This window comes from Drosophila teissieri, chromosome 3R (assembly GCF_016746235.2).
Source record: "Drosophila teissieri strain GT53w chromosome 3R, Prin_Dtei_1.1, whole genome shotgun sequence".
NCBI classification, from domain to species: Eukaryota; Metazoa; Arthropoda; class Insecta; order Diptera; family Drosophilidae; genus Drosophila; species Drosophila teissieri.
In genome coordinates this window covers 19,410,249-19,420,986 of record NC_053032.1, presented here as the reverse complement: position 1 = coordinate 19,420,986, position 10,738 = coordinate 19,410,249, and the positions used below count along the sequence as shown (strand labels likewise).

Sequence of the window (10,738 nt, the reverse complement as noted above, 5' to 3'; positions counted from 1 at the left end):
CATTGACTATTGTGAAACTACAAATTAAATGGAAAAGCCTTAATGTTGTTCTAAAAACATAATTCATTTTGTCAGGCCAATTGAAAGCATAAATACTACGTAAATTGGGGCAGTGTATCACATTGTGGTTGGTTCGAGTCTTCACTAAGTGGTGAATAAGTTTTATGTGGTATATTTAAGCGGTCGCAGTGCAGTCATACTAATTGCATTTCTTTTGGACGGGGGGCGTTAACTTGCGAATTAATGAATTAAACTAACTAAAACACCGACTAAAGGCTTTTGAAATGGACTCCACTGCCACTCGCACGCTGCCCTTTGTGTACAAGTACAAAAATCATGAAGGCCAAGACTGCGAATCCCGGCTGGACATCACTTTTCCCTTTGACCAGGAGAATCTGGAGGAGTGTGTGACCCAGCTGATGGCGCCCACCCAGATGGACCCCATGATGCGATACCTAGACGAGAATATTAGTGAGTATCAGCTCATAGGGATCGAGTACCAACTATATTCGTGCAATTCCAATTAGACCTGGAAACGGAGTTGCAGAAATTCGTGGACACGGAGCAGCAAAACTTCCTGGACGACCATGCCGAAAAGCTTCTCAATCAGGCGGCCAACGAGGAGCTGGACATCGAGGCCATTGTACGGGACACAGAGCGGCTGTACAAGGAGGAACTGCTGCAGTTTGCCGATCGTGTGGGTCCCAGCGATGCGGATATATTCGCCCAGAGCTTCCATCGCCTGGTGCACTCCTCGTCCCTGGAGGACATACTTAAGCGAGAGCGAGCCTATGCCAAGGTGGTGTCCGACATGACCGAGCACATGGACAGCGAGGTGGAGACTCTGAACAACTCCCAGCAGCAGGAGATGGATAGCCAGATAAACCAGTTGGACATCACCACCACCTCGGAGGATATCAACAATCTGCTGGCCCAGCAGTACACCACGCAGAATTATGTGCGGAAGCGATACGAATCCGAGCTGGAGGCAATGATAGGTCATCAGAAGAACGAGTACCGGGATTGGATCACCAGTCAAGTCAGTCAGATGTTTCAAGTGTCGCCGGTGGCCACGCCGCTGGGCAACCGCTCCTCGATGTTCGTCTCGCAACAGCCATCAATGGAGGAGAGTTTCACCATTCACCTGGGCTCCCAGCTGAAGCACATGCACAACATACGCATTCTAAGTGCCAATGTCACGGAGCTCTGTAGTCCGCTGCACGCCGAGGAGAGTCTCAATGGCCTTAACATGGCTCTGGGATTGTACTCCAGTTCACTCTGCGGCGTCGTCGTGCTGACTCCTTCGATTCAGGCCCAGGCCAACAAGAATATCATTAAGAATGCCAACAAGTCCACCGAGTTCCACTTTGAGCAAATCGACGTTCAGCTGGAGAAGATCGAGAAGCAGATTAAGAATCTGAGCACTGAAGACTCGAGTGGCAGTAGTACTAGCAACAGCAGTGCCGAGGGCAGCGCCACAACCTCTCCGACCAAGAAGAGCGTGCCCAGACTGAAAACAGGCGACTTCTTCATCACAAAACACTCGAATCTCTCGCAAACGCACGTAATTTTCCACCTGATTTCGGACGAGCCCATCAACAGTCCCAGTGAGATCAACTCGCGACATCCGGTGATCTTGGGTTTGCGCAACATCCTGAAGACAGCTAGCAGACACGACATAACCACGCTGACCATTCCGGCTCTGCTGCGCCACGAGATGAGCGAGGACATGACTGTCCAGTGGTGCATCAGAAGAGCGGAGCTGGTGTTTAAGTGCGCCAAGGGTTTTATGATAGAATCTGCATCGTGGGGCGGAGCTGAGTTAAGGTGGGTATTGAGCTTTTCGAATGTGGGAACGATCTTGCTAATTGATTTGCCAATTTCAGCACCCTGCAATTGCTACTGCCTGATGACATATCGGAAAGTTTGTTCACCACTCTGGCGGGAATGGTTCCCAGCGTTTTTCACGTGGCCAATCCGAAAATACTTGTGGACACCAGCAAGTAGACTGCGAACACATTCCTCAACCGAAACTTTGAAAAAGACTTTAAATTATTTGTATGAATATACAGTTTTATTCAGATTCAGAGTTATATATGTATGTATATGCTTCGTTATTCGTCGCTTCGCTCAAAAAGTTGTTTTAACTTCAACACACTCAGAATTTTCTGTAAATGTTCCTGTATCAATTTTTGTCAATAATTCATCGCAACCTTTTCAAAACTACAACACTACAATGTATAAGTACATATTCTCATATATATAGTTATATGTTAGGCATAGGTATCATGTGTATATTACTTCCAAATGTAAATGTTTATCTTTGGTTTCGAACCCCCACGCATTTCGTTATGTGTTATGTGTGTATCTCTGTGGATTGTATTTTAGTCTGTTCGGTTATCTATTACGATTATAATGATACTTTGAATAACTCTGATCATTAACTTGTAAATATGCTTTTGAAATATATATTTATGTATATCTAAACAATTGTATTCTGCGGTATGTTATAGGTTTGTTAACAATAATTAGGTTTCTTTATGTTCATTAACATTTCGCTGTTTAACTATGTTTCGATTTTCTTTTTTTTGGATTTAGCCCAGTGCGTTGTTTGTTGTGTCTGTGATTTGCTGCTTTGCAGTGGGAGTAGAGTTTCAGAAAATATTTAATTAATGCTTCAGTTGTGTATTTGATTGGTTTGTCCGGCTTAAGGGTTACATAAAATTAGTGACAAGTGTTAAGGTACAGGAACGGACCGCTTTGAGTTTTAGGTGCGAGCAATATAATACACATATATCGTATCTCTGGGATCTTTGTTGTGCCATTGAAAGCAACTTGTGGGAAGGGATAATCGGTTTTTTGGTCTTGCGGGGAACTGGATTAAAAGAATTGACATAAACGGCGTAATTAATTGGTAAAGTAGCTCGTATAAATAAATTACTTTTCTATAGCCGATTGCCAATAAATGCGCAAAGGAGTAGTATGGCCTTCAGAGCATGTTCCCTTCTCTTGGGGACGCATGTTCCAGTAGAAATTATATATTATAGTTAAATTATAAGCCGATGCTCTGTCTTACGCAAGGTGATTTAATAAATACTTTAAAATTAATTCTGAGAACAGTGCTGTGGTCTGAGCTCTCTTAAGTATACATTCGTGTCGTGATCTATTTAAATTTCGTTAGTTTTTGCTACATTGAAGAAGAATGTGCTACACTTCGCATGCCAAAAATGTAATGAAGTATTCTATATATGGGGTTTTAGCTTAATACCTGGCGCATGCCTTAAACTACTTCGTATGGGTAGTATGCCTAAATATATTTAGTTAAATCAGAACATATTAAAAAGTTTACTAAAATTGAAACTATCACAAAAAACAAATACTTTATCAAAAGTACTAAGGTATATAAACTCAAATAAGTTACGATTTAAGGGTTGAGTATGCAAGTGGATGTTTTGGTGCCAAAAGGTGTGAGTTTTCGGGGAGCACATTAATATGGTATCCGCTGCGTTTACATTTGACTCTCCTTGCGCCACTGGAAGGTGCCCGACTTGACGCCAATGCTGGAGGAGCCCTGATTGCTGCTGGAAGAGAGTATGTTGTTGGTGCGCCGGATCAACTGGGAGGCGGCATCAAAGCGACTGCGGATGAGCCGCATTGCCGGATTGCTGGATACTCCGCTGCGCTTGCTTTTGCTGGTGGCGAAACAAAAAAAACCCATAAGTTCATTGATGTTGAATTATTCAGTTTTAGCTTTTCTTACCCCGAGGAACTGGGCTGGTTTTCCTTGAGGTTGCCCAGAATAATACGCATGTGCGTGTCTCGCGCGAAATGATTATCCGGCAGCTTGGCACCTCCGCCACTGCTGGTTCCGGCCCTCTCATCGTCCACGAAGGCATTCAGACCCGGAAGTTGGCCGGGTGAACTCAATTCGCTGCTGGGCGAGTGAGGGGGCGTGGCGTACAGCGGCGACATGCACTCCATGTCGTACATGTCCGCCTCGTTGGTCATGTTGGATGCTATTTAAAAGCCAATAAAGTTAGCTCGACTGTGGACTATAAAAATACTGTTCGACATACCAAGCTGATGCTCGCTGAGATCGGGCAGAACCTGAGAGTGCCGCTGAGCACCTCCGCCTCCACCACTGGACTTGTGTCCTGCTGCTCCCGAACTAGAAGCGTGCTTCGAGTTGACCATCAGATTATTGCGTGAGCTGAGTTTGCTTTGTCGCTGCAATTGCTGTGTGAAGGTAAGCGGCGCTTGCTGTGGGGGATTCCAAGAGATTAGCGATGGGATCACATGACATTTATCTTAAAGGATACTCACATCATTGCTGCTGCCCGTGGACTGACTAGAGATGACGCTCTTGCGCTTATGCAAACTGCTCGTGTCCGACTGCATGGTGTTCTGATAGAAGTTGTTCGAGCTGTGCGTGGAACTGGAGGCATTGAGTACGTGCAGGTGGCTGCCATTGTGCACGGTGGCCGTGGTGGCTGCCGAGCAAACAGACGAAGCGGAGGCATGAGCCGGATACGGGGCCAGGTTCTGGTGAAGTGGCAGAGCCGGTGGCTGATCCGGAGATCTCAGCATGCTGGCATGGGCATGGAACTTGGATTCGTTGGGATTGCTAGCTTCATCTACGTGCGGAAATGGGAAAAGGATAAAAGGGAAAGCATTAGTAACAGAGCAAGAGACTTCTCCTGCGCGGTGAACTCTTACTTTTGGTGTAGCTCTCGAAGATTTTCAGGATGCTGGTGCGACTTGACTTGGCTGCCAGCTTAATGGGCGTGCGTCCGCAGTGGTCTGACTTGTAGGGATTAGCTCCGAACTGGAGCAGGGCAATGACACACTTCTCGTGTCCCTCCTGGGCCGATATACCCAAGGCAGTGGCTCCCTGCTTGCAGGCATGATCAGCCAGAGCACCGTAGTACAGGAGGATGTTCATCACGTCGTGGTTTCCTTGCCAGGCACACGAGTGCAATGGCGTACGGGCCTCCAGGTCCATGGAGTTCACATCCGCTCCAGCCTCGATCAGAGTCTTGACCATGTCAGCATGTCCCTGCCAGGCGGCCACATGCAGAGCCGTCCGGCCCTCGCTGTCAGGAATGTTGACATCCACGTTGGTCATGTCCAGCAGGAATTTGACAATGTCCAGTTTGTTTTCCAGCGCTAGAATGTAGAGGGTGGTGCGCGAGTCCGCGTCCTTGGAGTTCACATCGCAGCAGAACTTCAGCAGAAACTCCACCGTGTCCATGTGGCCCTCCAGGCAAGCCAGCCGGAAGGCAGTCTTTCCATCGTGGGCCTTTTGGTCCACAAAACTAGAGTGGATGTCCAGCAGAGCCTGAACGCAATGGAGACGTCCCTCCTGAGCGGCCAAGTGCAAGGCGGTCTTGCCCTCGTTGTCGCACTCGTCTATTTTGGCTCCCGACTCCAGCAGTTGCATGCACACCTCGTGGAATCCCTCAAAGGCGGCATAATGCAGTGGTGTCCATCCGGCATTATCCCGATGCGTTTCATCCAGTCCCCGATCGAGCAGTTGCCTTACCGTCTCCACATTTCCCTGGGCGGCGCCAATGCTTAGCACCGTTCGTCCCTCGGAGTCCATGCAATCAATTCCGCAGCCCCAGAAGAGCAACAACTTCACCACGGTGGCGTGTCCTGCGGTACAGGCTGCCCACAGTGGAGTGCGACCCATGAAATCGGCGAGATCCGGATCTGCGGCGTTCTCCAGAAGCAGCTCGCACACTTCGGCGTTGCCCTCGAAGGAGCTGACTAGAAGTGGCGACATGCCATCGTTGTCCAACTGATCCGTATTGGCGCCATGATCCAGCAGCGTGGATATAACCTTGCTATATCCTGAGGATCCGCACAGGGCGGCTACGCACAGAGCACTGCGTCCATCAAGGTCCAAGTGATTGACATTAGCACCGTTTTCCAGCAGAATTTCCACGATGTCATAGTGACCCATGTAGGAGGCAGCAATCAGAGAAGTGCGCCCCTGCCGGTCCACTGAGTTTACATCAGCTCCCGACTCAATCAGCAGCTTGAGGATATCCTCGTGTCCACTCCAGGCGGCGGCCCTTAAGGCGGTGCGCCCCTCCTTGTCCGCAAGATCAATCTTACAGGCTGGTTGAGCGATGAGTAGACGCACCACCTCACTGTGTCCACCCCAGGAGGCGGATCTCAGTGGAGTCCAACCATCGCGATCGGCATGGTTGACATCCACCCGCTTCATCCGACCAGTTCCATCGTTGCAGGGCTGGGAGAAGCTTAGGAGCAGTTTGACCACATCGAGGTGTCCGTTCCGCGCGGCGATATTCAGGGCAGTCTGACCATTGTAGTCCTCAATCTCCAGATCGATTGGACTCTTGCAGGCATTGAGGGCCCTCTCCAGCAGCTGATGATTGCCATCGTTGGCCAGGATGTGGATCAGAGCCTTGCCCTTGTGCAGCTCAATGTGATGCGAATCGGAGAGCTGGTGCAACGTGCTCGAGGCATTCTCATCCTGACTCTCGGCTGGTGGCTCACTGTGCTCCGAGGGACTGCCAGCGCGCTGGGTCTCCATCAGGCAACTCTTCTCGCTGGACAACAGCAGATCCGCCAGTTCGAAGTCAATGTTTTGCGATTTCTCAGAGAGTTCCGGCGACATAAGCGACGACTCGCAGGAGTTCTGGGATTCGGCATTGTTGATGCCCGTCTCAATGAGCAGCTTCAGCATCTTGGCGTCTGTGGGCAGGCTGGGCTTAAAGAAATCGCACAGGAACTGGGCGAAGGGTTCGCTCAGCTCGCTGGCCAAGAAGCGCTCCAACATGGCCCTCGTCTTGGGCAGGAAATTGACGTCGTACTTGAAATCGTGCTCGCACTGGGCACAACAGTTCATCTGGTTCGTGTAGAAGCAGTCACTTAAATTGAGCCTCGATTCCAGCAACATCAGAATAAGATCCAGGTCCACGTGCCGACTGGTGAGATACTCCCCCGATCTAATGAGATGGTAGGCAAATCTTCGAACTGTGTTCGCACAGAGGGTATCCGCAACTAGTAGGTAGTACATGGAGATCATCACATGACCCTCGTTCACATCGCAGATGAATTTCTTCGTGGCGAACTTGACGTCCACCAGCCAATCGGCAAAGGAGTTGTGGAAGATCTTCAGGCGCTGGGCATTAGAATCGTAGGCCAGAATGTTGCGCATCAGCTGCAATCGCTTCTCGAACTCCTGGCAATCGATCGTGTAGTTGTGGGTGCGCAGGCAGTTGAACAGGAAGAGCTTGTCCACGTAGCCGGAGGAAGCTAGCAGGACATTTAGCAGAGGTCGGATCTTCATATACTGCTTCTTGTTGAAGGACTTCTGGCAGATGTACAAGTACAGGCCGTTCAGAGTGCAGGGGATCAGCTTTATCTCCCGGAAACTGAAGAAGTTATCCTTGATGCCGTGAAGGACCTTCTCCAGATAAAGGATGCAGCCATTCGACTTGATGTAAAGCTGGTGAAGCGACTCGATTATCTCCTTGGTCAGCATAATGCTATCCTTGAAGTCGGAATTCAGGCGGTTGATGATGTACTCCTGGACGTCCTTGACGACGTGGGACTTGCGCAGATCATCCAGCGTGATTTTCTTGAAACCAGTGAACATCTTGGTGATCTGCTTGGTCTGCTTCTTGGTGGTGCACACAAGGAATAGCCATTTGGGAAACAGGTGGATGTGATTTGACAGCAGCTCGGCCACATTACGACTCTTGTGGTTGGTGACAGTGCCCCTTCCGCCCTTTAAGGTGGAGATGAGGTTGCCCTCGTTGATGTAGTTCTCGTCGATGGAATCAATCAGCAGCAGTAATGCCGTCTTTGGAGGAGTGAGTTCCAGCAGGGGAAACAAGAAGGCCTTTTTGAAGCACTCATCCGGATTCTTTTCGATGTTGTCCACATTGAGGCACTCAAGGATCTCCGGATTGGATAGCAGCAGTTCGTAATAGCCATCCGCTATGATGGTACGACAGCTCTTTGTTTTAGGCAGTGGTGGGGGCAGGGTGTTGGTGCTCATTCTGGGCTTCTCTCCGGGAACAGGTGGTATCAGCTGTGGTTCCTCCTGTTCCTCCTGTTTGCCATTAACTTTGGCCTCTGAGAAATCAATAAGGGGTTCCGCACTGGAATCCGCTGTAGCTTCTTCCTTGGTCTCCTCTTCCTTGGGCTCCTGACTGGATTTATCCAACTCCTCTTTAAGTAGGTCATTCAGTTCCTTGTCCGCTTCGGGCTTGTCTTCCTCCTTGTCTTCGTTGTTGCATTGTGGTTCCTCCACCTTGTCATCCTTGATGGCCGCTTCGATTTCATGCTTCTCTTGGTCAGTATTGAGATCGGCTATATCCTCGCCACCACCTTGCTGAATGGACTGGCCACCATTGCTGATGGTGGCCAGCTTAGAGGGCGATAACACACCGCTGCCAGAACGACCCCGCTTGACGGGAATCTTTGACTTGCTCTTCGCCGGACTCGACTTGGGCGTCTCCTTGGGTTCCTGAGATTGCTTCTGCTCCTTTTCGCTGCCCATGTCCTTGTCCTGCTCGGCATCAGCTGCATCACCTCGTTCCCGGGAGGCCCTTTTCGGTGGATGTGTGCCGTATGGCAGTAAGCCAGTCTTCTCGTCCGGATTCACTGCATCCACGACCTGCAACGGAGCCGGCTCCGACTGCTGGCGCGTCAGGCTCGTCCTGGCTGCCTTGTTGACTGTGGAGGTGCGCTGCGACTGGAAGTTGTCCAGCTCCTTGGTGTCGCACTCGCTGGCTCCCCTCTTGAGCTCCTCGATCAGCAGCTCCTCGGCATTCTCACTCAGACTGATGTTGTTCATGGCCTCGTCCAGCTTGAACTCTTGCTGCTGGGCTTCGTCGCGCAGAAAGGAGAATCCTTCGTCGATGATCCGCTGGCTCTCATCCCGGCTGATCAACGAGGCATGGCTGAGCAGCTGCAGCACGATCTTTCGCATAAAAAGCGACAGGCTGTGGCACTCCGGATTCTGGGACTCGATGAGGTAGCAGGCCAGCAGCTTACGGTTGAGTATGCCCTTGGTTCCCGAGTTGCCCTTCATGATGGCCTGGCAAATGGAGGTCTTGCCGGAGCCATTGGAACCAAGCACTAGGCAGCCATTGTAGCTAGAGCTCGATATAGCCGCCGCCTTGGCCCTGGCGGATACGTAGCTGGAGGAAGCTGCTCCTCCCAGAGCCACGGCTCCTGCCTTCTTTCCCGCCGTTCGTTGCTCCAGGCAAAGGGCAATCTTCTTTAGCACCCACTCGCGATGGATGTAAACAGTGCTCACGATGCGATTGTTTGGCTCCAGGCCTGCACCGTGAACCAGTCCATTGACCTCCTTGTCCGGGGAAACCTTGCGTTGCATCAGTGCCTCCAGGTTGCCATCGGTATCCTCAGTTGGCTGGGTCTTCAATCCACCAGCTGCCTCTTGGCCATCCTCCTCTGGCGCTGAACCGCCATTGGTTTCACCATTTGAGTGGTGAGTGGCGACATCCTGGGGAAAGTTTTGCTGCACCAGATTGGCGAAGTGCTCCTCACGTGCCAGGTTTGAAAAACTGGCGTTGGGACAGTCGCGTCCGGTGATCTCCAGCTTCTTCTGCAGCTGCGTGGTGTCCTTGAGGAAGTTGAGAATGCGCCGATCCTCAAGATGCTGATTGGCTGTGCCAACTGATGGCTGATTGCTGTACTTGGAGCCGCCGACTAGGGCGCTGGTGGAGGCACAGCCATCTACACCATCGCCCTGGCCGTCGTCCTCGTCCGCATCTAGATCGGTGACCTGAACGGGATTTCCGTTGCGAGCACTGGCTAATCGATTCGAGTCCCGGTAGTTGGACAGCTTCGTCTCCGCATTCCCAGTGGCCACGTGGCGAGTCCTGTCGCCGCTCTTGTAGCGATCGGACTTTCGCAGCGGTGTGGCATACAGCATCTCCTTGGGCAGGTTGTTGACTGTTGTTGTTGGCGGCGGATGATTCTTGTTGATTGCCGGCGTGGAGTCGCAGTTGCCAATGGAGTTGGCATTGGGGTTGTGGTTGCTGCTGGCTGTCTGCGTCGATGACTTCTGCTGCTGCATCTTGCGCACCGAATCGTTGTACATCGCCTGACAGGGCAGATTTTCGTAGATGTCATTGCGCAGATTATCGTTGTCCGTGTGCTTAGACATTGTGGCTTGGCTGCTGGCTGCTGGTTGCTGGCTGCTCTGCAGGATGTGCGTAATCCGTTTGCCTGTCTGACTGTCTGCTCCCAGAAGCGGGTTCGTTGGCTTCTGCCTCTGCTGGCTCTGTGTGTCTGCCTTTCACTTAAGCCGCTTCTCGGTTGGCTGCAAGAGGAGAGGGAGAAATGGAAATGGAAATGGGTTTAGTGTTATCACTTTAATATGCAGGCCACTCGCAAAACTAATCGTTGCAAGCGAATGCCAAATGGTTTAATTGCATTTCATGGGGAGATCAGTTCATGTTGGGTAACACGTTGGGTAGTTCGGTAAATTGCACTTTAATTTGATTACCAATTCATTTGATTGAGTTTTCATTGACTTTTATACTCTTGGGTACCGAAATTGCTAACTTTTCACTCCTAAACACTGATTTACCACGCCGTCGGTTCAGCCAAACTAATTTACAAGTTTTTGAAATTTAAATTTAAGAACAGGGAGAAGCTTTCAATGATTATACCCAGTACATAATTTCAACGGATCATTAAAGTTATTAAGACTGCTTCATCCTTGTAA

The 10,738-nt window shown here is 50.2% G+C and overlaps 2 protein-coding genes across 2 annotated transcripts in view; one reads left to right on the top strand and one right to left on the bottom strand.

Annotated features, from left to right (window-relative positions):
• The first annotated feature begins 194 nt into the window (after positions 1–194).
• On the top strand, positions 195–3,466 carry LOC122622638 (protein C12orf4 homolog). The gene is made up of 3 exons (XM_043801236.1): positions 195–471; positions 528–1,827; positions 1,887–3,466. The coding sequence occupies exons 1-3, from the start codon at positions 285–287 to the stop codon at positions 2,005–2,007; spliced, it is 1,608 nt and encodes a 535-aa protein (XP_043657171.1). The 5' UTR covers positions 195–284; the 3' UTR covers positions 2,008–3,466.
• The window catches only part of LOC122622637 (ankyrin repeat domain-containing protein 50), a 26,641-nt gene continuing 18,971 nt past the window's right edge, over positions 3,069–10,738 (bottom strand). Inside the window, exons 2-6 of the mRNA XM_043801235.1 lie at positions 4,717–10,330; positions 4,324–4,634; positions 4,077–4,260; positions 3,761–4,016; positions 3,069–3,692 (exon numbers count right to left, since the gene is read on the bottom strand). Coding sequence (XP_043657170.1) covers positions 3,509–3,692; positions 3,761–4,016; positions 4,077–4,260; positions 4,324–4,634; positions 4,717–10,174 — 6,393 coding nt within the window. The 5' untranslated portion in view covers positions 10,175–10,330 and the 3' untranslated portion in view covers positions 3,069–3,508. The remainder of the gene's footprint in view (positions 3,693–3,760; positions 4,017–4,076; positions 4,261–4,323; positions 4,635–4,716; positions 10,331–10,738) is intronic.

Bases quoted from the DNA above. Each gene is read 5' to 3' on its own strand.
- LOC122622638 (XM_043801236.1), top strand. From the start codon at position 285: ATGGACTCCACTGCCACTCGCACGCTGCCCTTTGTGTACAAGTACAAA. The intron at 472-527 runs GTGAGTATCAGC...AATTCCAATTAG, and splicing joins ATACCTAGACGAGAATATTA to ACCTGGAAACGGAGTTGCAG. The intron at 1,828-1,886 runs GTGGGTATTGAG...TGCCAATTTCAG, and splicing joins TGGGGCGGAGCTGAGTTAAG to CACCCTGCAATTGCTACTGC.